General features: G+C 40.9%; 2 protein-coding genes and 1 long non-coding RNA gene across 11 annotated transcripts in view; 2 read left to right on the top strand and 1 right to left on the bottom strand.

Annotated features, from left to right (window-relative positions):
• Nucleotides 1-362: 362 nt before the first annotated feature.
• LOC144002086 (glycolipid transfer protein-like) lies at nucleotides 363-3,143 on the top strand. Its single transcript, XM_077496960.1, has 5 exons — nucleotides 363-631; nucleotides 1,141-1,199; nucleotides 1,275-1,408; nucleotides 1,525-1,675; nucleotides 2,405-3,143. The coding sequence occupies exons 1-5, from the start codon at nucleotides 529-531 to the stop codon at nucleotides 2,585-2,587; spliced, it is 630 nt and encodes a 209-aa protein (XP_077353086.1). The 5' UTR covers nucleotides 363-528; the 3' UTR covers nucleotides 2,588-3,143.
• Nucleotides 3,144-3,315: 172 nt separating this feature from the next.
• Nucleotides 3,316-23,677, top strand: part of LOC144002877 (uncharacterized) — a 35,066-nt gene continuing 14,704 nt past the window's right edge. The window contains exons 1-4 of one of the 4 annotated variants that reach the window (XR_013278838.1): nucleotides 3,560-3,689; nucleotides 4,034-4,080; nucleotides 4,235-4,342; nucleotides 4,960-5,087. This is a non-coding gene — a long non-coding RNA (uncharacterized LOC144002877). Of the gene's footprint in view, nucleotides 3,690-4,033; nucleotides 4,081-4,234; nucleotides 4,343-4,959; nucleotides 5,088-23,677 lie in introns of all 4 variants that reach the window. The other 3 variants (XR_013278837.1, XR_013278835.1, XR_013278836.1) reach the window with 3 other exon arrangements.
• LOC144002876 (protein FAM222A-like) overlaps nucleotides 6,342-23,677 on the bottom strand; it is a 55,479-nt gene continuing 38,143 nt past the window's right edge. For 4 of the 6 annotated variants that reach the window (XM_077498528.1, XM_077498529.1, XM_077498530.1 and 1 more), the window contains 3 exons: nucleotides 22,668-22,826; nucleotides 10,230-11,224; nucleotides 6,342-8,386 (listed from right to left, as the gene is read on the bottom strand). In XM_077498528.1, the coding sequence (XP_077354654.1) occupies nucleotides 8,144-8,386; nucleotides 10,230-11,224; nucleotides 22,668-22,800 (1,371 nt within the window). In that variant the 5' untranslated portion in view covers nucleotides 22,801-22,826 and the 3' untranslated portion in view covers nucleotides 6,342-8,143. The remainder of the gene's footprint in view (nucleotides 8,387-10,229; nucleotides 11,225-22,667; nucleotides 22,827-23,677) is intronic. The other 2 variants (XM_077498532.1, XM_077498534.1) reach the window with 1 other exon arrangement.

Raw genomic sequence — 23,677 nt, forward strand, 5'->3', positions numbered from 1 at the left:
AAAAAAAAATAAAAAATACAAAAATACAAAAATTCTGTAAAGAAAGCATAAAATTAAATTAAATATTGTCTAAAATAAATTTGCAAATGTCTTGCCAGAGCTTGCGAGCACAAGTACATTTCCAGAATAGGTGCACAAGAGTCTGATTGGGAGTCACAGAAGGAGCAGTTCAGATCCATATCATAACCAAATTATTTTGGTAGTTTTATGTCGAAGCAGGTATCCCTAATGATGTGGCTGAAATGCGTCGTCATCACCACGCGCCTAGACGAGAGTAACTTTTGACAGTTACATCATCGAAATTTGCTGTAAATAATTTGAAAACGAATAGAAACATGTTTAGGTGCTTTAAAAACAATTTTGAAAGAAAAGGGAAAAATGACGGACACCTGAGCCCAAAGGCGGACCGACGAAGCGCCTCCTACCCGTGGGAAAGCGACTTCCGGGTTGTGTGTTGTCTGGAGAACACCTCAAAGGAGAGCGCGCAGTAGTTCGTAGTGGGGAAAAAGAACAAGAAAGACGAACAACATGTCGCTACTCCTGGACAACCGATTTGGTGAGCTGCCCCCGGACAACTCCGTAAACACCAAACTCTTCCTGGAAACCGTCTCGCACCTTCCGTCCTTCTTCGGTGAGCAACAACTAAAGTCCACTTTCGCTCTCTTGACGTTAGTGTATTGGGTTTAGACCTCATTGGTGATCCCGGTCACGTGTTACAGATGTGCTGCGCTTTTCGTGTTTACACTTGAGCGTAGCACACTACACTCTCAACAGGTGTTATGCCACGGTGCCAAAGTATTTACCCCGTAAAAAAAATGCATCACAGAAGCCCTGTGAGAATATGTATCCCCTCCCATTTTATCGCCATCACGTGACTTTTTTTCTCTGTATTCCTATGATCATTTTCAACAAGTAGAAAATTTAAGGTGATTCTCCTTTTGCCCAATAAATTTCCTTCCTGTCTATTAAAAATCCATCAAATGTGGAAAATGACATGGAACATTTTATATATATATATTTATTTATTTAATGGCATTTGCAGGTCATTCGTGCTATTCTAAAGTAGTTAATAATAAATTGGACGAAATGTTCCCACTAATCACCATCACATCCTAGTTAAATGTTGCTTTTGTCCTTCAGACTGTTTGGGCTCCAATGTGTTCTCGCCAATCAAATCAGACCTTAACGGCAACATCAAGGTGGGCGAGTGAATGAAAGGACTCTGTTATCATACATTGTTTAGATGTTATTAATGTGTGTGTGTGTGCCCACAGAAAATTAAAGAAGTATACTTGAAAGACCCGCAGCGGTACTTCACCCTGCAGCAGATCCTAGAAGCCGAGCGGCAAGACCTGGGGGCCGAGTGGCCCAAAGCGGGGGCCACGCTGGCTCTCATGTGGCTCAAGAGGTGAGGCAAACACTACATTCCGTCCACCAAAGCCCTAACAGTTTTTACGTAGGGGTCCGCAACATGTCCTTTAAGAAAACGATCTAGCTCAGTATGTGTCTGTTTCTGTCCTACAGGGGTCTCCGATTTATCCAAATCCTGCTGCAGAGTTTGGTGGACGGCGAGCGAGACCTGAACCAGCCCAACCTCATACGCGTCAACATCACCAAAGCCTACGAAAAGGCGCTCAAGAGATATCACGGGTGGTTTGTCCAGAGGATTTTCAACGTGAGTAGAAAACGTGCATGCTGACCAAATGCTGCCGGTCCTAAAATTGGTCAACAAACACCATTATTTTTGGTTTCATTCATTCTTGAAGTAAATTGGGTCACAGCCTGATATTGAGGCTGGGAATTGACTAGACATGTATAATGTACGGCTATATCACTTCTCAAAATGTGTAGTATTTGTACAACTAGTGGTACACCAGCTCCCTCTATTGGTATGTGAAAACTATTGAAATAAATGTTCAAACTTTTTTTAAATCCAGTACTATACAGTTCAGTTTTGTTTGTTTGTTTGTTTGTTTGTTTAAATACAATGTGAAATCCGTTTTAAATAAAAATCTTTATTAATGTTTTTTTTCTTTCAAGTTTTCCTAAATTTAATTTAAACCATAAGAGTCAATGTTGAAGCTGTGCAAAATGTTGCAGTGGCTTACAAACAATATAAAACATAGTTTTAAAATGTAAACATTTAAAATGTTTGAAAGTTTTAAATGTTAGGTTCATAAACATTTGAAAATGAAAATGAATTAATATTTTATTTTATTAAAAAAAAAAACCAAAAAAAAAAAACATAACATTTTAAAAACACATATTGACTTCCTTTTTTTCCCCCTCTGGTCTGAGAAGGTCTTGACCCAACTGTCCATTTCTAAAAATCAAATGCGTCCCTTGTACACAAAAGTGCCCAGCTGTGATCTACATTCTATGTTTTGTTTTGCCTATCTTGCAGACGGCGCTGTACGCGGCTCCCTACAGGTCCAACTTCCTCAAGGCGCTTTCGAAAGGAGAGGACGTGAAAGAGGAAGAATGTCTGGAAAACGTGCGTCACTTCCTGGTCAACTTCGCCGCCACCGTCGACGCAATTTACGAGATGTACGTGAGGCTCAACGCGGATCTGGACTACACAGTTTGATGTCAGAGGATGGCGTGCTGCCATTTATGTACCATCCATGTGTGTGATTTTAATTTATTTATTTTGTTTTTTGTTCTAATGACAGCATCTATGAAGCCTTACACTTGAATGTTGCATTTTAGTGTTTTTCTTTTTTTTCATTTTTTTTTTTTAATGCAGCCCTCCTGTTGCAGCTTAACATTCATTCCATATCGTTGGCATCATAAGTCACAATTTAGTAATTTTGAGATTTTTTTTTTCCAAAATCTATACACTTGGTTAGTACACATGCGTGGCTGTTATTGTTTCCAAATTATTGACCAATCTGAAGTGTTGAAAACGGCCCGTTCTCTTTGAGAATGCAATGTTAATGGTTGGACAAACATGCCATCTTTGGGGGTCTCCTGAAAAGTGACAATTTTGGATGTACTTTTCGGCCTGATGCCAGCGATATTTGAATATTTAATGTTCATTTCATAAATACAACTGGTGCCTTAATGTGACTGGATCAACAGACAATGTCAAAAATAAGTATTAAACCAGAAATTATGACAACATTAAAATTTTCCTAAAATTGTCTTGGTCTACATGTACCGGCGCACTGTTTTATTGAATGTAAGTTTGGAAAAAAAAAAATCTAATCATTCCTAAATGTCACAGCAAAACACGTGACATCACTCTACTCTTATTGGTCAGCGGCAGATCAGCGCGAGAATGCAAACTTATGGTGTACAGAGGAATGAATGAATGTAATGGCGCTTAGAACAAAACATCGGATAAAAACTCAATTTGTTCACTTTTTTTCAGGCTTTAGTATTTTAGTATATCGCCGAGTGCAGGTATTCGAAATCCTCCGTTCGGTCAGAGACGGATTTTATCCAGTTGCTTCCTGTAGTGACGTCAACGGTGTGGTTATCTATGCTCTTATTGGTCAGCATCGGGAGGGGCGCGAGAACGTAAACCGGAAGGAGGCTTGGAGTGCGGAAATGTGAGTGTGAGTAAATTAACGCAAACACGAACAACATGCAGCAAAGCTGTTGCCAATTTTTCTTTAATATGTAGGACATTTACTCGGGCCTAATGTTTTAGTGAACAACTGAGTGCGGTTAAAGTCCATTTAAAGGTAACAAGAACAGGAGTTATGTAAATCACTCGTTTTTATTTTTAGGTAAATCATCGTTTTGTGTAGTGGCTATTTATAGTAACGTAATCACGGTGGCGCTTAGATTCGTATAAAAGTTTAAAAATATATATATTATTACTGTTCGTCGTTGGGTCTGTAGAGGTCAGTGTTGACTTAGTTTTATTTTGTTCTTACCGTACTGACGCCACCATTATGCTGTTCAGGGACGACAAAGTTAACCATAAATACAAATTTATTTTTATTCTTTTCCATTCATACAATGTTTTCCGGATCAAACATATCTTCAGAATTGTGTATATATGAACTTTGTGCTTTTTTTCTAGCCTGTCTGACATCCAAACAGACAAAAAGCAAAAGTGTATTTTTGCAGGTAAAGATCACGTGCCTATGTCAATCACGCCTTCTGTCACTTGTATAACCTTTCCTGCTTATGTTTGATGTGTGTATGGTGACGTTCATACTCTTTGAGTGTTTCAGTATTCCACCATCATCCTTCAAAGACTAACTGGTGCATGTTTCTGCAGCAACCCATGAAAATGTGACGGTGACACAGTCAGTGCTCTGGACTTTCAAGCTCTCCCTTCAATACAACATGACTTGGAGTCATCATTTTCTTCACAGCCTGCCATTAGGTTTGTTTTGCTACACTCTTCCTGGAAAAAAAAAGTCTGCACATGTGCAGTACGATGAAATAGTACATTGCATGAAAAGGTAGGAGTCAGGGGAGCATCCAACGATGATGAATGATGGGACTGGTGATGATTAAGCATTTCATGTTTTTAAGTCCATCAATGAAGTTTAAGTACAATTAATCAATTACAATGTAGTGTCATTTTAATTTAAAACAAACACATGGCTTTGCCGATAAGTCACTTTGCACATATTGGGGAAATGCCATAACGAATAGCATATATGTGGCAGTGTTATAACGCTTTCAATAACTGATACAGTATTTGAATACAAAAGGAGGAATAAAACATGTAGACATACAATATAACAATGCTCAAGCATCCAGTCTGCCACCTCTGTGAAAAATGACCAAGTACATATCAACACATATCTTGAGACGCCACTGTACTATGTAATAATTTATTCTGTATATAATTCTGTCATTTTATGAGTTTTATTGGAAGACAATTTAATTTCTCATCTTTGTGGGGAAAAAAAGAGATTAGGATCACCTTTCCTTTCTCCTTCATTTCCCTGCACTAATCCCACCAGATCAACTCTCCTCCTCCTCTTTCTGCAGGCCGCCTTATCTGAAGTATGTCCCAGGAGGTCGGAGCAGCTTCTGTTCCCCTCCCGGAGGAGCCGGGCCTGAACTAATCGTCAGCGAGAAAGAAGAGAGGAGAGGAGGAGAGCGTGTCTGTGTTCCAGGTTGGTTTATCAGCACGGCGCCCGGACCTGTCCTGACAGATAAATAGCATGAAAAACGCCCCACGTCCAAGCCTGTAACACAATAGGCTCAAATCAGCAAATCACTGCCCGACAACAGCGCCTCAATGACAACAACACTGACCTTTAAGGCCTGGATTATTACTTATCAAGCTCTTATTGCTCTTTAAACCCCAAACAGCAAACAGAATGCTATTACACTTTCCATCTGGGTCATTTGTGCTGTAATACAGACTAGCTAATGCTTGCATTAACTAATTACTTTCATTTATGTGCTATGTTGGTGTACAGTATTCAAATGGCCTATGCTTGTATGATATGATTGAATGTATGATAATGATCTCTCTGAGATTTGCATTATTATATATTCAGTCTAGCAAAAGAGAGGGAATTTTGTCATGGAAAATCTTTAAAAAATAGAAATGATTGAAGTCAGTTAAGAAGACATGATGAATTGGGGGCGGGAGAGGGACACACAACACCAAAAAAATAAAATAAAATGCTGTAATAGAAAATGTGAAATACTTGAAAATTAGGAATGGTTAGACTCTAAACAAATAATCCATTAACTAGGGAATGTTCTCAAGGAAAATGTGGAATTCCTTCAAAATGAAATATGGAGGAAATATTTTAAAAATGATTAAAGTCCAATAAATTAATTAAAAAAAAGTCATTTTTTGGGAAATTGTGGAATTGTATTAAAAATATGAACAAAGAATTTGTAGGAATAAAAATCAATTAGTTAGGGAATTTCCAAATAGAAAATCCTTTAAAATTTGGGATGATTGAAATCTTCGGAAATTAATAAAAAGATAATCCATTTGGGAAATCTGAGCTATGTTAAACTTTGAAATAAAAAATAAAAAATCCTTCGACTGAGGGACTTTATCCTGGAATATTTTGAATTCTTTGAATGTTGAATATTTAGAAATTAGAATGATTAGGGAATTTTCTCATGGATTATTTAACATTATATTCATTTTTGTGGCTGTCATAGTATTATGTTAAATTGTTGAACATTTACACTAGTAAGGATCATTTCCAAGCTCGTTAGACAGCAAGAGAAATAAAGCCATAAACAAAAAAGCACATTTTATTTTGATCACCATTTGCCTTTTTTTTTTTTTTTTTTTTTTTTGGATTAAAGAAAAGGAAAAAATGATTGAAAGATTTTAAGACCATATCGTCCAACCCCATAACATATATCTGTATACCATAGTATTTAGTTTTGTTTTCTTTGACCTTATTTTACAGTTTCACTGTCCAGTAAAACCAACTCTGTTTTTAGAGGAAATTATTCCTGAAATATGTATAATAACAAGCACAGACAATTATTTGGGTCTAAAAAATGTCATTTACTTGACAATCCTCATTAGGAAGCAGAGAGCAAAAAGGGACAGGTCATACATACATACATAGATAATGTACATACCGCATCATGTCCATAGATATAATAATTGCACTTAATAATCTTCGAGACACTTTTTTTCAGCTCCCATACAAATCCACATAAATAAATATTTTACAAGCATTGCAGACACTCAAGCAAGTACCCGCCGTGATGTTTTCGATTGTGTGTAGGTCATTCCAGAATTATGGATAGGAAACCACAAAATCTGGTACACCTACAGTTTAAAAAGATCAAGAAATTCACACACACACACACACAAAACCTAAATCCTTGTAAAGGCAGAATTTTCAAAACAGCTCTTGCGTTGGACTGAATTAAACCGTGAATCCAATATGTCTAGTGAATGTTTTCCTCTTATGCCCAAAAAAAAAAATCATGTCAAAACAGACTCAAAGGGCACATTCTGCTTGGCCTGAACGCCACAGTTGATTTAGACCTGCGTCGTCACATTACAAGTGTGACAGTATAATTATATTACTTTAGATAAAAGCTTTACTCGTCAGTAATGCGTGACACACACACAAAAAAAAATTCACATCTTTATCACCCCCCCGCCCCCCATTCTCCATACAGTAAGCAGAAGAATCATATTGGAAAAGCCTGAGTGTTCATGATTCTCTCGGAGTGGGAAAGTAGATTCAAGTACAGTAACTGTTTGATTATTATTATTATTATTATTGTTATGGCAGATAATGGTCACTGTGGGGGCTCTACATCAGTATGAAGAATAATGGCAGAGGAATCAGCATCTTGGCTCATGATTATCATTTTCCAGCACAGTCCTTTGACACGAGACCGATTATAGGCGGTGAACCCTCTCAATTCAACCGAAAGTTTCAGGGAAAAGTCAAACAACAGATTAAGGATCGGAAAAACGCTTCAGGTTCTCGAGGGCCTATTGCAGAAAATCTCAAAAATGTTCCCTTCTAGTGGTATGCAAAAGAATCTCTGCCCGACCGTTCCGTTGTATTTACCTTTAGGGAGTTTGTTTTTAAACATTTATTTAGGTACAATTTTTATGTAACTTTTACAATACATTTATTTGAATTATTATTAAGTACTGTTATTTTATTCCCCGTATATTTACCGTTAAGTGCCGTATTAATATTCTATTCAGTGCATAATGTTACAGTGGCTAAGAATACAGTAACAGTAATACAGTAATTGCCGGCATATTTGTGGTTTGCTATTGCCAAATTCAACGAGTTGCGTTTTTGTCAATCACGTATTTATAAGATGGCGCCAAAGCCCCGAATGAAAGTAGAACATTGGTTAAGCAACGAGGCTGAAGTAATACGTCTCAACTCAGATGAGTGTGAGATGTCAACGGTGTATTTATCGAAATCTAATTATTTGTAAGCCATTTATTTTGAAGGCTTATGTAAAATGGGATCATAGTTTGTTATATATTTATGGTTTAAATTATAAATAATCTAGGCAATTCTAAACATTTTAGGGGATGAATTACACTGAGGTCACTCCAAAATGCAATTAAAATTCCATGTTTTTATGCGACTACCTGAATATTTTGGCCAAACTCCGACTTCGAGGATCGCGAGGGCGTTCCACTGTACAAAACGTCGGCACGCCGGAAATCAAAGCGAGTTGTCGCTGGCCGCGTCGCGTCTCATCTGTAGACTGGAAGCTGGATGTGGGCGTGATGATGATGATGAAGCTGCTGCTGCTGCTCCAGCATCTGCTGCGTCCCGGCGGCCTCGTACCCGCGGCCCAGCATGCGCTCTTTGATGCAGGGCGGCTGGATTTCACTGATGAGGCACTCCAGAGACTGCAGGCTTCTGCTGAGTGCTGCGGCGTGGCACAGACTCGCGCCCGGCGGCCCGCAGCAGACATTTTGCTCCGTGCCGTAGACCTGAGCAAAGGGGGTAACATTTCCAGTCAATTTCCTGACTGTATTTTCATGAATTTCCATGGGAAGTTGGAATTTCGGAAATATATCAAATTTAAAATTTTCGATGGAATTAACTGGGAATTGATGGTAATTTAATGGAAAGGTACAAATTAGTGATAGACCGCGTTTTTTCAAGGCCGATACCGATTATTAGTAGTCAAGGAGACTGATAACTGATATTCCACGCTGATATTCATTTACAGTAAAACAATAAAAGTTTGTAAAGAATTGACAGATTTGTTTACAAATTCTAACAAAAATTGCAGGGAGCTTTCAGGGTCATCGGCATGTGTTCAGCCAAATTAAAGACTAAGCAAGTAAATAGTTCCACAAAGTTTTCTACTGTAAAGTTTTCCTAAATTTCAAAAATTTATTAATTTGATTTTATTATCTTTTTATTTAAAAAAATAAAAAGTATAGGGAGTTCGAGTGCCAGCATTATTTTTATATAAAGTGGAAATTCAAATAAAACCATACATGAAAAGTGCTCTGGTATCTCACTGAGTGACAAATGCATGCAAATGTAGCTTATTTGGGGTTTTCGTCATTGTTCGTAAAAGGTGTCAAAAGATCTTAACAGTGAAAAACTTTCTGAATATGTTTGAAATGTGTTTATGACAAGTAAAAACTGTCTGTGAACATCTTACTAATCCTGATTAAACAAACAAAAAAAAACAAAAAAACAGATTCGCTACGTACGCAAACATTCATCGCTCGGTGAGATACCAGCTTTAGCGGCCTTCAGATTCGTAAAAAGGCAGATGCCGACGTTTGCCATTTTGACAAGTATCAGCACCGATAATCGTCCCGGCCAATTATCGCTCTATCCCCAGTACAAGTAGGAAAGTTTTGTTGTATCATAAACAGACATCCATGTAAAATAGATACCTCTCCTTGCCCGCAGCGTATCTGAAGTCCACTCAAAAAAAATAAAATAAAAAATAAAAAAATAGACCAAGTGAAATTCTGAAATCTTTTTTTTTTTTTTTTTTTTCTCCTTTAATCAGGATTATGCTAAAATATAACCAAATCAATCCATAGAGAGCCCCCTTATATTTGTGGTTCGGCTTTTGCCTATTCACAGATTTTATTTTTTTTTGTAAAGATTGAAAACTTGTACTCAGGCTTAATAACTTGATGCCAAAGAATAATTTGAAGTCAGCAACTTTCAAATTCGTAAATTCCGGGTTTATTTCCATTGATTAAACTAAATTCCGGTTAATTCCCATGGAAAGTTTCCACCTGAAAATTCCTGGTGGAACGGCACACTAACTCGGGTTAAAGCATCCAAGGACAGATTAACTCCCAAGGGTTAAAGGGTCCTAGGAGCCTTTAACACCCGGGTTAAAGTGTCTTAGGACAGATTAATCCCTGGGGGGTTTAAAGGGTCCTAGGACAGATTATACCACTCTAGGAGAGACGGCACTTCATTTGTATTGTGCTTCTCCACCTTAAACTTAAAGTATTTTACATTTGTGTACCCATTTACCTACTGATGACATAGCATCAGGAGCAATTTGGGGGCTCAGTATCTTGCTCAAGGATACTTCGACATGATTACAATGGCATGAGCTCGAACCCACAACCTCTGGATTGGGAGACGACCACCACACCACTGAGACACGCCGCCCCAGATTACCAAATGTATTCAGCAATTACGTTCTAACCCTAACTCTAAACCTAACCCCCAGGGATTAATCTGTCGTAGAACACTTTAGGACACTTTAAACCCCGGGGATTAATCTGTCCTATAACCCTTTAATGTACTGTCCTATTACTCTGGAATATACAACTGCAACTCTACCTGAGGATGAAGAGGAACTGGAAGAGGGTGAGGATGGAAATGTGTCTGGTGGTGTTGGCCGAGTCGAGGATGCGGGGGCGCCATGGTACCCGGCACCTGAGAAACAAAGCAGTCGCTATTGGGCGTAGCGGTGAGGCCGTCCCAAAGCGGTGCGAAGAAGTGTCCAACGGAGAAATGACCCTGCATGGGTGGATGCACCCCGTACGAGGAGGAAGCCACAGGCAGGCAGCTTTCGGGAGATTGCCCCACGCCGGAGTCAGCCGGTCCGAGGTTGTAGATCCTCGCCGCTCCCTGCCGGTACACCTGATGCATGTGCTGCCACGCGGCGTAGTCCGCTTGGGCCACGCGGGCGGCACTCTGCGTGGGGACCACCGCCCCGCCGAATGCCATGCTACATTGCGTCGGCGGGACGCCCGCGCCTAAGTCCGGGTGCGCCACGGCCGCCGCTGCTGCCTGCACAGAGGGGCTGGCCCTAGCCTCGCTCCTTGGCCGGGGGACTCTGTTCAGCTGCCTCATCAGGCTCTGAACCTCCACCAGCTCGGAGCGAGGAAGCCGGCCGTGATCTCCAGAGGGCATCCCGGCACTCGAACAAAGTGTCTCCGCGGGGACATCTGGTTTACACGAGTTGACGTGATAAGCCTTATGCCCGTGCCGGATGTTATATCCGTTATTTTTATACGGAGTCAGACAAGCCTGGCTGTGTGTCTGTTTAGTCCTTTTCCCCTCGGAGTTCTTCACCACACCCTTAACCGCCGCCGCCGCCTTGCCGATGGCCAACAAGCCCTGGTAGCCTCCAGAGTAGGGCTGCGAGTATGGGCTGTAGTCACGGCCCGTGGTGTCCAAGCCGTTCACCGTCTTGCTCAGCTGTTTGTGCTGCGGCACTCGGATGTCCGAGGGAAAGATCTTGATGCACAGCGGGCTGCTGGCGGTCTTCTTGGCGAAGGCGTCCAGCTCGGCGGGAGACGGGTATCGGGAAGTCGCCGAGGGTGGCTCACCTGAATACAAAGGGAGACACAAGTATTTCATCAAGAGCGATCCAATTGAGTTACAGGTAGATTTTGCAATTTTATCATGCAAGATTTGAATGAAGCCCTCGCAAGTCACATCCATCACCAAAGTGAACCTACATGAGACGTGCACTTTACAAACGTGCACGGTGAACAAGGCGATCTTAGCCATAGCCGCTACGTTGCTCGCATGACTTACTCATGTTGATGCTGTGCCATGTGCCAGGGTTATAATAGTTTGATATTTTTCATTATAGTTTGTTTTTAATTTCATTTAAATGATAGATAAAAAGATCATTTAGACATTCAACGAAAAAAACAATTTAAAGAAAAAAGTATAGTTTTAGTTTGTTTTACTGTTTGTTTTTTTTAACGGTTTGTATTTTATTACGTCAACGAAAACGTTTTTTTCAATTTTGCTTTGTTCTCAATAACTACATTAACCTTGGCGTGTGCACAGCAAGTGATTGACAATATTTTCGATAAAGCCTTCTGTCTCTGATAGGCTATTCTTTTTTCCCTCTATTTTTTTAACTCATTCTAACTCATAACTCAGAATTTGCTTCTCCTACTGGTCACCGAATCAGTGGAGATTGATATTTGTGAATCTCACTTGGCTTCATTTATCCTTCCTTCCTTTAGTCTTTCCTCAGATAAAAGATCAAATAAGCGCTATAGAAAGTTGACAGCTGGCCGGATCGCAATGGAGTCCACAGCAAAGCCGCTGAGCTCAAACCGTGACAGAAACATCGCGGACCGATCGGCAAGACCGACCCGCAATTGAATCGCAAGCGAAGGAGTCGACAGCGGGACAAACGTGAACTGGATTTAAATGTCATTAGCCGGGTAATTTCAAGGCTGCTTAACGCCAAGCGACGGTGTAAAGGTTGAAAAAGGTGGCCCCCGTTTAAAACAATAAACGAGCCCTGGGCTGCAAATTGCAGCCGGCTGGCAGAGTTTGGCTTTTTATTAAAGTGGATGCGAGTCAGCTGGGATCAGAGCAGCTGAAGAGAACGACTGTGATCTGCAATGAGAATAAAAACTACACTTCATTTAATTCTCAATAACAAAACCAATTCCAGCTTTGCGGGGGCGAGCGAGCTTGCTCCCGTCTGAAATTGATTCGGGAGTTTATTTCATTTCAGGCCCACGTTGAGTGAGAACCCCCCCTCCTACCACCCACCACGACCGTGAAAATGATTCCATCTACACGATCCTTCCCATGAATGAAAGAAATTGGGTGTTTAAAATGGAGGGGAGCGGGCGAGGAGGAGTGTTCAATCCAGGAGGGAATTGAACAGCAACACCACAAAGCAAAACATTGCTTACTTAGTATGTGGAGCACTCGCACCAAAAACAATAACATCCGCCATGCCGGGAGAGACCTTAATACTCACGGAACACAATCCATTTCTGAACGCCGGTTGCTGGTTTTAACAAGTTTGCCCAGTGGGAAAAAAAAATATAAAAATAGAAATCACTGCAGGGTCACTGTTGTTGTACTCCAAGTTATCGGTTTACGATGGCGTTCCATTCCTAACGCAGCTTCGGAATTTGTCACTCTTTTCAGTCTGTGCTGTAGCAGGACAAATACATGTTCAGTTCAAGAAAAGCAAAACGTGATTATTTGTATAGTAGTAACGTCCGGGTTAAGTTTAAAATTAGGGATGGCGTGCACCGATACCAGATACTTATTTCAACGTATTGGTACTCGTGACGGTGGCTGAATTGTGGCCATTTTACAACCAGGAATTAGAAATTAGAAGAGTAGAAAATATAGGGATGTCCGAGTTCCAATACCAAGTATGAATGTCAGACCGATAGCTAGCTTTACTTCAAGGTGTCAGTACTTGTGACGCCCCCTTGTGGCTGTTTTATGATCAGGAGCTAGAAATTACAAATTAGAACAATATAAAATTACCTTTCATCATTAAAAGGATACTTTACTTATTTAGCCATTTTTAGAAGTAAAAATGTCAATTTTTTGGTCTATAATTTGATATTTTCATTATTTTTCATGTCCAATTAGTATATTTAAAAACACATATTGCAACTTGCTGTCAACTGAAAACTACATCATATGTTCTCAGGCTCAGGTAATGACCAATCAGGGCTCAGCTTGCAAACATCACATGACCAAACCCAAAAAACAGGTGAGCCGTGATTGGTCATTACCTGAATCCTGAGAGGGCATATGATGTTATTTTCAGTCAACCACAGGTGGCAAAATGTGTTTGTAAAGGTATTAATTGGATGTGAAAAATAATGAAAATATGATATTAATTCTAGACACAATATTAACGTTTTACTCCTGAAAATTGGTATCAGCGATCGTGACCGTGACTCATCAATTGAGTATCAAACTGGTATTTGTCTGAAAAAAAACAGCGGTATTGAACATTCCTTTTTAAAATATTCCTTTATAGATAATCGTTATGGCAAAAAGAATCCTTTATGAATCTTTAGGGTGATCGTTCAAGTAATCTTTAGGGTTGCTATTAAAATAATGTAATACATACGGTAATGGTTGTGCGATAATCCTCAACCAGATGCAAAACCATTTGTAGCCTTTGGAAAATATTTATAAACATAAAAGATAAAATTGTTCACATGGGATGATTGGGGGAGGACGCGCAATGATGCATTTAAAGCATAATTGCAGAAAAGTGCTCTATTTTCCATGCCGGATAATGTTGGCCAATTACGAGACACGGCTAATTTAGCGAGAAGAAAATCAAACTACGTCGTTCTCGGTGAAAAATGTCGCCGTGTGTGTGAAGCTCGCACGCCTTGGCAGGGTGTCTGGTTTTGTTAGGCCAGAGATTAGAGCCCTGTCAGAGCCGCCCAGACACAACACAGCTGCACTTCCCACTGTGGCTGCATGGCTGCGCTACTATGGAAACCTCATTAGTTAATAGGCACGACCCCCCCCCCCCCCGCCATCCTCTCAACCCTTGTCGCCGCCGCCGCCTCCTCCTGGCCCCCATGCTGCACGCACATATTTATCAACCCGGCATTGGGTGCGTGATGCTAGGCCTTAGTGTCATTGCCTAATATTCAAGTGGTATGGATTGAACATTTTAGTAATTAGATTATAATATCAAATTCGGTTTTACAGTAAACTTGAACTCGGAGTGACAAACAGCTTGAATCGAGCACATTTTGCCTCTAGAGCTGTCTGTTAATCGATGAGTAATCGTATGGGAGAGGTAAAAGTGTTTACACGGTCTCTATTTGGCGGATTTCAATGTCCAACCCACCTGCCGATTGGTCCACTAATAGATTAATAACAACCGCGGTCATTTTCTGCGCACCAAAGATAAGCAACAAAAACAAGCAGGGAGGGCCAAGGTTCCCCCGAGCAACCGGCAAGTGTTGTCAGGTAAAGAAATGGCATGCAAAGATAATTAACAGCCCGACCTTGATCACCCGGAAACCTGCCGACCGCACGCTGCGTCACAGGCGGGGGAAAACAACGGTGTGGAAAAACAAGCATAGCGGACGACATCACGCGGCGCTGACAAATTCTTAATTATTTGACCCCCTCATGTCTGCTCCTCTGCACAGTGATTGAAGATGATTGGAGGACTTTAATGACACTGGATGTGCTCTCCTTTTAGCAGTAATTCTCAGTCTGGGGTCATCTCATCCCTCCGAATGGAGCAAATGAGGAAATAAATACCCTTGCATGTGGGCAAGGAGAGGGTTAGGGGTTAGTTTTAGTTTTAGTTGTTTATTGAATGGGACAGTCATACACTAAAAATACAAAATGAGAACGCTTGCCCAGATGCAGACAAACCGGTCAACTCCATTCGAGCTCCTGCTTTCACACCCCTTAAAGGCACACACTGAATGCTAAAATACATACACTAATAACACTACAGATGATTTCTTTATTATGTTTTTATTAGGTCTAACGGACTAGCGGTAGTCCGTTAGCATGCTATCTTCGTTAGCGTGTTAGCAGGCATATGTAGTGGATGTTAACAGGCCTATATGGCAAATGGAAGTCACCGTTTATATCTATGTTCTCCATGAGAATTATGTTGTATTATTTCACGTAATTAGCTGCATATGGTGTTTCTATATATTTTTTTTTGTACAGTTTTAACGACATGCTTACCCGCAATAAATGCCTGTTGTAGCAAGAACCACTTGAACTCATAATTTCGACTGGAGGGGAGTAACATTAGGGGTTCAGCTAACATTTATTTTAATAAACGATCAATCTGTTGATTATTTTGTCGATAATCGATGAATTCTATAAAAAAAAAAGTTTTAATTTCCATCCCTTTATGTAGAAAATGCACAAATTATGACTCAGTTACTGGTTTGGTTCGTAACATCAGAAAATAGGCAAAAATGTGGAACATTGTTTTAAAGAGAAGACGCAGATCTTAGAGAAGATTTACTGTTGTGAAGCTGAAATTCTGAAGAACTAGTCTCCAAACGATTAATCAATTATCAAAATAATTTTCGATTATTTGTCGAATAATTGTTGCACATCTAGTTTTATTTCTTCTCAATCTTCGCCCTCCTGTCTTTCTCTGAGTGACATGGGAGCACTCACGGTCAACAATGAGGCACTCTATAATGGGCACTCCTAGGACTAAAGGAATGTATTTTCGGTCTGTAGGCTTAGCTAGCTAGCTATCAGTTTGTTGCAAGTATGTCGGACAACCGCTGATGTTAATTAAGGTGCTCAAGTTCTTATATAGTAAGGAAGCGGCAACTCGCGCATCACTGGACCTAATTTTAGCAATTGCCAAAAAAAAAAGTGTTTAAAGACTTTTCATGCATTTTCTGCTATTATCTTTAAACCTGTATAATGCATTTAGCAACAAAATCTCTTGATTCACTTCGCAGGGTCTTTAACTCATTCACTTATTCACTGTTTTACTGGATTTTGACTGATTTTGCAAGGCCCACAGAATATTGTGTTGTATTGCTATAAAAACATAGAACCTACCAAAAGAAAGATTAGTCTCTTCTTTCATCAGGAAAAAAAGTATATTTCTGTTTCCGTTTTCCAGCAATTAGAATTATGTGTAGCTAAGTTTCATCATTATTCACAACTCTATTTAGAATTGTGGGGAAACAGCTTGTTTTCAACTTGGCCCTGGTTGATCTCTTATACTCTGCTGCCACCTGCTGGCCGTTTTTGTAATTACTACAATTTTTTTCACCCGTTCTCTGCAGATGAGAGACTGCATCAAAGCCTTCTGTATGCTCTAGCATAAAAAACAAACAAACGTACATTAATACATCTTTGGGACACATAAAACATTTATAACAGAACATATTTATACGTTTTTGGGAGCAAATGAGTTAACGATGCCACTCGATTTGGTGTTTTGGCCGCGCTGTGTGCCAAGTGGCACACTTTCACAGGCGACTCATAATCCTGATTTCATCCCTCCATGCAATCGGCAACTTTCAAGTAGCGTCGCGCATTGTGTGCACGTTCCGAAGTTATGCAAACACGAGCGCAGAAACATGCGGTGGAGGGGGAGGATTTGTTTCGGTGGTATGTAAATGGTCTTTCATAAGCTTTATTCCTCCCCCCCGAACAAACGCTCTCCATGATTTCTGCCTCTTAAAAACAGGCTAATCTTTTTCCCGTGGTCACACTTGAAGCCTACACCAGTTCCCCCCCTTCCCCAGATTAGCGCGGATACCTCATTGTTTGGGAGCAGTTAAGAGTTAATCACTGATTTACGGGCAAAACAAGGCCCTTGCACGACCTCCAGCTGTTACCCAGAGGGGACGCTTAACGCCGAGGGCCCGCTGGATCCGCCGATTCTCACGCGAGATAGTGCTGGCGTTCATGCATTATTCCCTGATAATCATTTCCCCAACACCAGCGCCGCTCTTTTTGATTTCACGCCGAATTCTTATCCCAAGCACTTTGCGGTGATAACAAGAGCGCGATCAGAATGCGATTTGGAGCGTACTTAATTACAGCTCGTGATATTTAACATAACAGGCCGAGACGGAGCGCTGTGCATTTGCAACACGTTTAGAAGCAAACCCGGAACGGTTGCCTTGACAACCTGCCCGATGCGCACACTTGGCCCAGTAAGTCCAGTCATTAAAGGCTTGTAATTAATTGGCCTTCCCTCCAGTCATCTGTTGTTTGCTGCATAACAGTCAGCACCTCAACCTGTCAATGCTGAGCTGGGCAAGCGGTGATGAACGGGCCCTCGTACCCCCCCCCCCCACATGCCCGTTAGGGGTGCACCAGATGGAAGACTCCATGTGAGTAAACAGCGTTCCCCCGCTATGTTGCGGTTCATCGTTGGCACACCCGCTCTAACGTGGTTTCCAAAGGTTTTAATAGACTTTTATGAAGGTTAAAGTTATTCAATATTTTTAGAATCAAGTATTTTACCAATGATCACATTGATTAATTGGATTAAAAAAAAATATTTTGACTATAGAGGAACTCAAGGCAAGAAGTTTCAACAACATATTCTGAGTAATTTTGTCCTATACTGTCCTCTGTCGCCACTCACCTGTTTTCTGGGTTTGGTGACTTGGTCATGTGACGTTCTCAAACAGTTCATTATCCATGCACTCATGGTATGTTCAAGGTCTGTTTTGTTCTTTCCTCTGATCCATGATTCCCACTATGATCCTTCAAAGAGCAGGCACATATTTGTGGGGGACATATGCTAATGTGGTGGCAATAAAGACATTTGTCAAAGACTTTTTTAAGCTCCCTCTTGATTAAAGAATCCTGCCATCACCACCATTTTCCTAAATCTTAAAAGTGATTGTAGAGGTGAGTCAAATTTGAAACGGAACTGCTTCAATGTACGCAAACTTTGTAGCGCTTTGTACACAAGAATAAATAATTAAATATTTATAAATGCACGGAAAATAATAAAATTTCAGGGTGAAAGATTGACGTTTGTTTTTTTATTGTTTGCCAACTCAGGGTTGTAATAGTTTTGGATTTTTCATGATAGTTATTTTTTTTTAGTTTGGACCTTTTAAATTCAATTAGTTTTAATTAATTCTTGGATCAAGCTCGTTAATGTTTATTTTTTTAATGCTTTGCTTTATTAAAATTTTTATTAGTTTTAGTGTTGGTTTTATTTAAATGTATTGCTTGTTGAGTGCAAGATAAAAAAGGTCATTCAGTATTGCGTAATAAAGTAAAATAATCTACAATTCTCAAATAACTGTTATATCTTACTTGTACTGTATGGATTTACAGCAATACCAAAACAAAGACGTTTCACTTGAAACCTAAAAGCTCATTTGAAAAATGAAAACGGAGGACGTTTTTGCTGTTAGCTTTAGTTACTTTTTGAAGACTTGGTTTCAGTTAGTTTTTCCTTTCTTTCTTTCTTTCTTTACATTCTAATTTTATTTTGTTAGTGAAAATGTTTTTCAATTTTAGTTCAATTTTTCGCTGGTTTTCATCAACTACAATAATCTCGTGCCAAAATTGACCCTAACAGTATCTACGGGTGAAATATCTAAACTAGAGCATGAGTCGCTTCCTTGATGTTAGGATGCATTAATATTTATCTTCTGTAGTTCTAGAGGGCTGCTTGTTCACGTCTCCCCTGTGGTCGACGTAACCTCGCCGTTGCTGCAGACGCCGAGGGGAAATGGGAAATGGAAAAAGCAGACGCGGCATGTTGACACCGGAGCACATGCTCTTGGATGTCCCTCACACTAACTCTCTATTTATGACACATCTTCCATAAACACGGCGGAATAAAAATATACAGCGAATCCTCACTGCTCCGGGGGTTAGGGACCGTGGCCGGACGCGAAGAGCAAAATTATATGAATGCCAACCAACCTCCTTTTTTTTTTTTTAAGGGATACTTGACTAATTGAGCCATTTTCAGCAGTAAAAAGTTCATATTTTGTCCAGAATGATTTTTATTTTTAATGTACAATTAATACCTTTTAAAAACTAATTTTTCAACCTTCTGTCGACTAGTGATAACATCACCTGTTCTGAGGAAATAGGTAACGACCAATTATGGCTCAGTTTGCTGACCAAACCCAGAAAAGAGGTGAGCCACGACTGGTCGATACCTACTTCCTCAGCACAGGTGATGTCACCTTCAGTCGCCAGCAAGTGGAAAAATATGTTTTTAAAAGGTATTAATTGTATACAATTGTATACACGGATACAAGAGGCCGAAATGAGTTTCCTCCGCAGGGTGTCCGGGCTCTCCCTTAGAGATAGGGTGAGAAGCTCGGTCATCCGGGAGGGACTCAGAGTCGAGCCGCTGCTCCTCCGCGTTGAGAGGAGCCAGCTGAGGTGGCTCGGGCATCTGGTTCGGATGCCTCCTGGACGCCTCCCTGGGGAGGTGTTTCGGGCATGTCCCACTGGCGGGAGGCCCCGGGGACGACCCAGGACACGCTGGAGAGACTATGTCTCTCGGCTGGCCTGGGAACGCCTTGGGATCCCGCCGGAGGAGCTGGTTGAAGTGGCTGGGGAGAGGGAAGTCTGGGTTTCCCTCCTCAAGCTGCTGCCCCCGCGACCCGACCCCGGATAAGCGGAAGAAGATGGATGGATGGATGGATGGATAATTGTATACAAAAAAAAATAATGTAGTTATCAAATTAATTCTGGACAAAATATGGATTTTTTACTGCTGAAAAATAGGTCAATGTATCAAGTATCCCTTCAAATAATTGGCCATATAGTGGTGTTTGTTCCATAACCCCACTCGTAACTCAAAACATTCATATCTCAAATCATTTTACTAAATCAAATGAATAGAAATACCCTGAATACACTCCATGCTTCATTTTTAAATCAAAAATACATGGGAAGAGGGATTTACAAAAATATAATCACGTATTAAATTGCAATAATGAGGGGAAAAAATGGAATTAGATTATTCGTTCAACCCTATATTGAATTGTAAAGCATTTATTCAGCAATATTTTTGTTTTTCATGTGCTTACTGTATGTATCTTTAACAGGATTTAGCCAAACAGAGCAAAAATATATATGACATAAAATATCTCATTAAAAGTGTAACATTGTTTGTAGAAGAATCCAATTAATTGATAATTCATTACATGTTTTTCCTGAAGGCACAACAAAAAATGATGAAATAAATAGTGTTTTTCAAAAATGCTGAATTGTCCATCAATTCTGGAATGACCAAGGTACATTTTCCCTCTAACAGTTTATGTTGTGCAGAAACATTTACGAGTAGGCGGGGGTTTACTATGCTCCCAATCACCCCATTTTTGTCTCCATTGCATCGCGGTGGCTGCATGCAGCATGACCTCACGCTCAAACACTTAGCCGTGTGTGCGTGTGCGCGCGTGTGTGTGTGTGCTCCAGGAGTCTCCTCAGCGCCCGTGTCACTCCTCATTTGTTTCTGTGGCGCTCGGCCCAGCGTGGGCAAAGTTTCCCCTCCTCTAAACCGGTCCCGGGCAAGGCCAGCAGCACTGGGGGGAGCGTGAGGGATGAGGGCAGGCGAGGGGGTGGGGGGGGGACACATTTTCAGGCCTGGCTTTCAAGTGGAGATAAGAGAGCGGGTCGTTCATTCACCGCCGTTCGCATAATTCCTTACAGTGGTTTCACAGAAATGGGCCTCTTGGGCTTGCGAGCTTTCATGTCCGTTCCCTTTCCATTTATTGACAGCTAAAAATGGAAATGGCTTTGAAAAGCGCAGCTAAAGGATGTCCCCATTTAACTGGATCCAACAAGGACTCATTTAGTGAGTAGGCCACACAGAGCGAGCTTGCGCTTGAAATGTCAGCCTGGCTGCCGCAGGGGGAGCCGCGCACCCTCCTGGGTGGGGTCTGCGTCCCCGCAGGTAAACAGGATGAGAACGCCGACCCCCCCCTCCACATTCAGTCCCGAGGCCAACCGAGCCCTTCTGTTCCAGCGTTTAGCAGACAAGCTCTCCACTGATTCCCAATTAATATTTCATAACAGGAAAGGCAGAGACTTCATCGAGGGAGAAATGGGAGCGCAGAAGGGAGGGGAAAGTCTCTTTACTCCAATTGAACCCGTTACATCAGAGCTTTTATGGCTCTTTTAATAGGTTCCGTGACCTCAGGAAGCATGAAACTGGAACCCAACGAGGTCTAATTACCTCAAATGCCGCACAAACACTGAGCGGAGGATGCAAACAATGGTGCAGTGATTCATCGGGGAAATATACAGTACCACACAAAGTACGCACACTCTGTACAGTGCTGTCTTGATTTGCAAGTGCCCCAACTTACGAGTTTTGCAAGCCACAAGCCACTGCTTCACCAATATTTTGCTTTTTATGAGCCAAAATTGAAGTTAGAAGCAAGCTTAAAGGGGAGGCCAATCCCTCCCAAAAATCTTGACAATATTTTCAATGTAGCCCCACTAGTGTAAATATAGGTATTATGGTTAATATCAGAAGGCAGCCATTTTGCCACTTGCTGTCAAGTGAAAAGGACTTCACAGGTGCTCAGGTCTCAGGTAACAACCCAATCACAACTCAACTTCAGAAAAAAGGTGAAAAAAAAAAAAGAAAACAGGTGAGCTCTGATTGGTCGTTGCCTGACCCCTGAGCAACTGTGATGTCATCTTCAGTCGACAGCAAGTGGCAAAATGGCCGCCCCCTGAGATGGATAAAAACCTGCTGGATTTTGCTGCATAACTCAAATTTTCACAAATGGAATATTAATCAGAACGCAATGTTTAGACTAGTGAGGTCACATATAACATATTATTGTCAAGAAATGTTTAAGGTTGAATTCCCCTTTAAAATACATTCACACTCCAGACCCGCTGAAAAATAGATGCTACTCTAAATTGTTAACCAACTTAATAAAATTGCTTCAAGTGGTAACACACGACTGAATTAAGTGAATCCAAAGCGATTATATTCAGTTAAGTTAATACAAAGTGAATATATTAAGTTTAATTAATTATGAGTTTATTAAACTTAATATATTCACTTTGGATTATCCATCCATCCATTTTCTTGACCGCTTATTCCTCACAAGGGTCGCGGGGGGTGCTGGCACCTATCTCAGCTGGCTCTGGGCAGTAGGCAGGGGACACCCTGGACTGGTTGCCAGCCAATCGCAGGACACACTTTGGATTAACTTAATTCAATTGTGTGTTACCACTTGAAGCAATTTTATTAATTTGGTCAAAATTCTCTTTTTAGAGTCTACTTTGTCTAGAAATGTTTCTTATCCCGACCTACATGTTTGTTCTGCGAAAGTCCACTTAAAGCCTCCAGTGGCTAGAATATATCCCACCATGTCATCGCGAGGCTAGCCACGTGCTAGCTCGTGTGCTAACAGGCTGCCGGGGTGACGCACTCAGTTTAAGCAGTTTCATAACAACACCAAGTTGTTCTGCAAATTGTGGCATCCAGGGAAGATGTATTTTTGGGGGCGTCAGCGTAGCTAGCTAGCTAACTAACAGCTAGCAACTCAGACTCACCTTTACGGGCGCGCAGCTGCGGCGGTGGTGGCGCAGGTAGCAGCAAAGGTGGCGTCAGGACATCCAGGCTTTTAGGCACGCAGGGCAAATGCTGCGGTGACAGGTTCTGCCGTCTTTGGATGCAGGCCAGCATGATGGCGCTTTACGGCTGCACACCTGCTGAGGGGGTAGAAAAACAATCCAGAGTTTAACACAGGAAATCTTGGTAGAAACTGTGTGTTCCCGCCATATTTCTAAGCTCAACGCACTGGGGGTGTGAAAAACTTGGGAGTAGTGTTTTAGTTTTTAGCATTGTCCATCTGCTAGCTATTGAATTTTGGTTGTAACTGGACAAACTTTTGAAGACAAGTCAGTCTTTGAAGGAACCCTATGGCCACTTTAAAATGGTTGCTTTAATCTACAGACTTCCTTTGTCTTTTCAGTTGTGGCTCTTTCAGGCTTTTTTTTTTTTTTTTTGGTTCTACTTATGATAGCCATGCCTATTCAATAACATTTTGCTAAGTGGAATTGCCTTCGGTGGCAGAATTTTCAAAGAACTATTTTTTTTCCCCTTCGGGCATCCATCTTTGCTGCTGTGTTGGCACACATGCAATGATGAAGAAAATGTTTTGCAATTTCCTATCCTATCTGTGTAGTTAGAGAAAATTCAGCCCTTGAAGCCAGTTCCAGTTAGTCATGTCTGTTATGAGTAGACTTACAAAAAAATAATAATAATAAAAAAAAACTTGTCAATAAGCAATCCCTGAAAAGACTGAAGAAATCAATTTAAAATTTAGGTTCCATGTCATCATTTCCAGACTTGTCCTTTTGACATAACTTGGAGGTCGAGCGTTCCATGACAAACCCTTTGTCATAACCTAGCGACCCAGCCCACTCGTTCTAGACATTCACGGTCAGACAGGCTAAACCGACACCAGCAACACTCCCTGAGGCAGACTGCGCTGTCAAGTAAAAAACAAAACAGAATACCTTGATGACATTGGAGGGGAGAGCGGTGCAAGTATTGCCAC

The sequence above is a fragment of the Festucalex cinctus genome, chromosome 15 (assembly GCF_051991245.1).
Source record: "Festucalex cinctus isolate MCC-2025b chromosome 15, RoL_Fcin_1.0, whole genome shotgun sequence".
Classification (NCBI taxonomy): Eukaryota; Metazoa; Chordata; class Actinopteri; order Syngnathiformes; family Syngnathidae; genus Festucalex; species Festucalex cinctus.

Excerpts from the sequence above, each read along its gene's own strand:
- LOC144002086 (XM_077496960.1), top strand. The coding sequence starts at position 529 with ATGTCGCTACTCCTGGACAACCGATTTGGTGAGCTGCCCCCGGACAAC. Across the intron at positions 632-1,140 it reads GCACCTTCCGTCCTTCTTCG|ACTGTTTGGGCTCCAATGTG; the intron begins GTGAGCAACAAC and ends TTTGTCCTTCAG. Across the intron at positions 1,409-1,524 it reads GCTCTCATGTGGCTCAAGAG|GGGTCTCCGATTTATCCAAA; the intron begins GTGAGGCAAACA and ends TCTGTCCTACAG.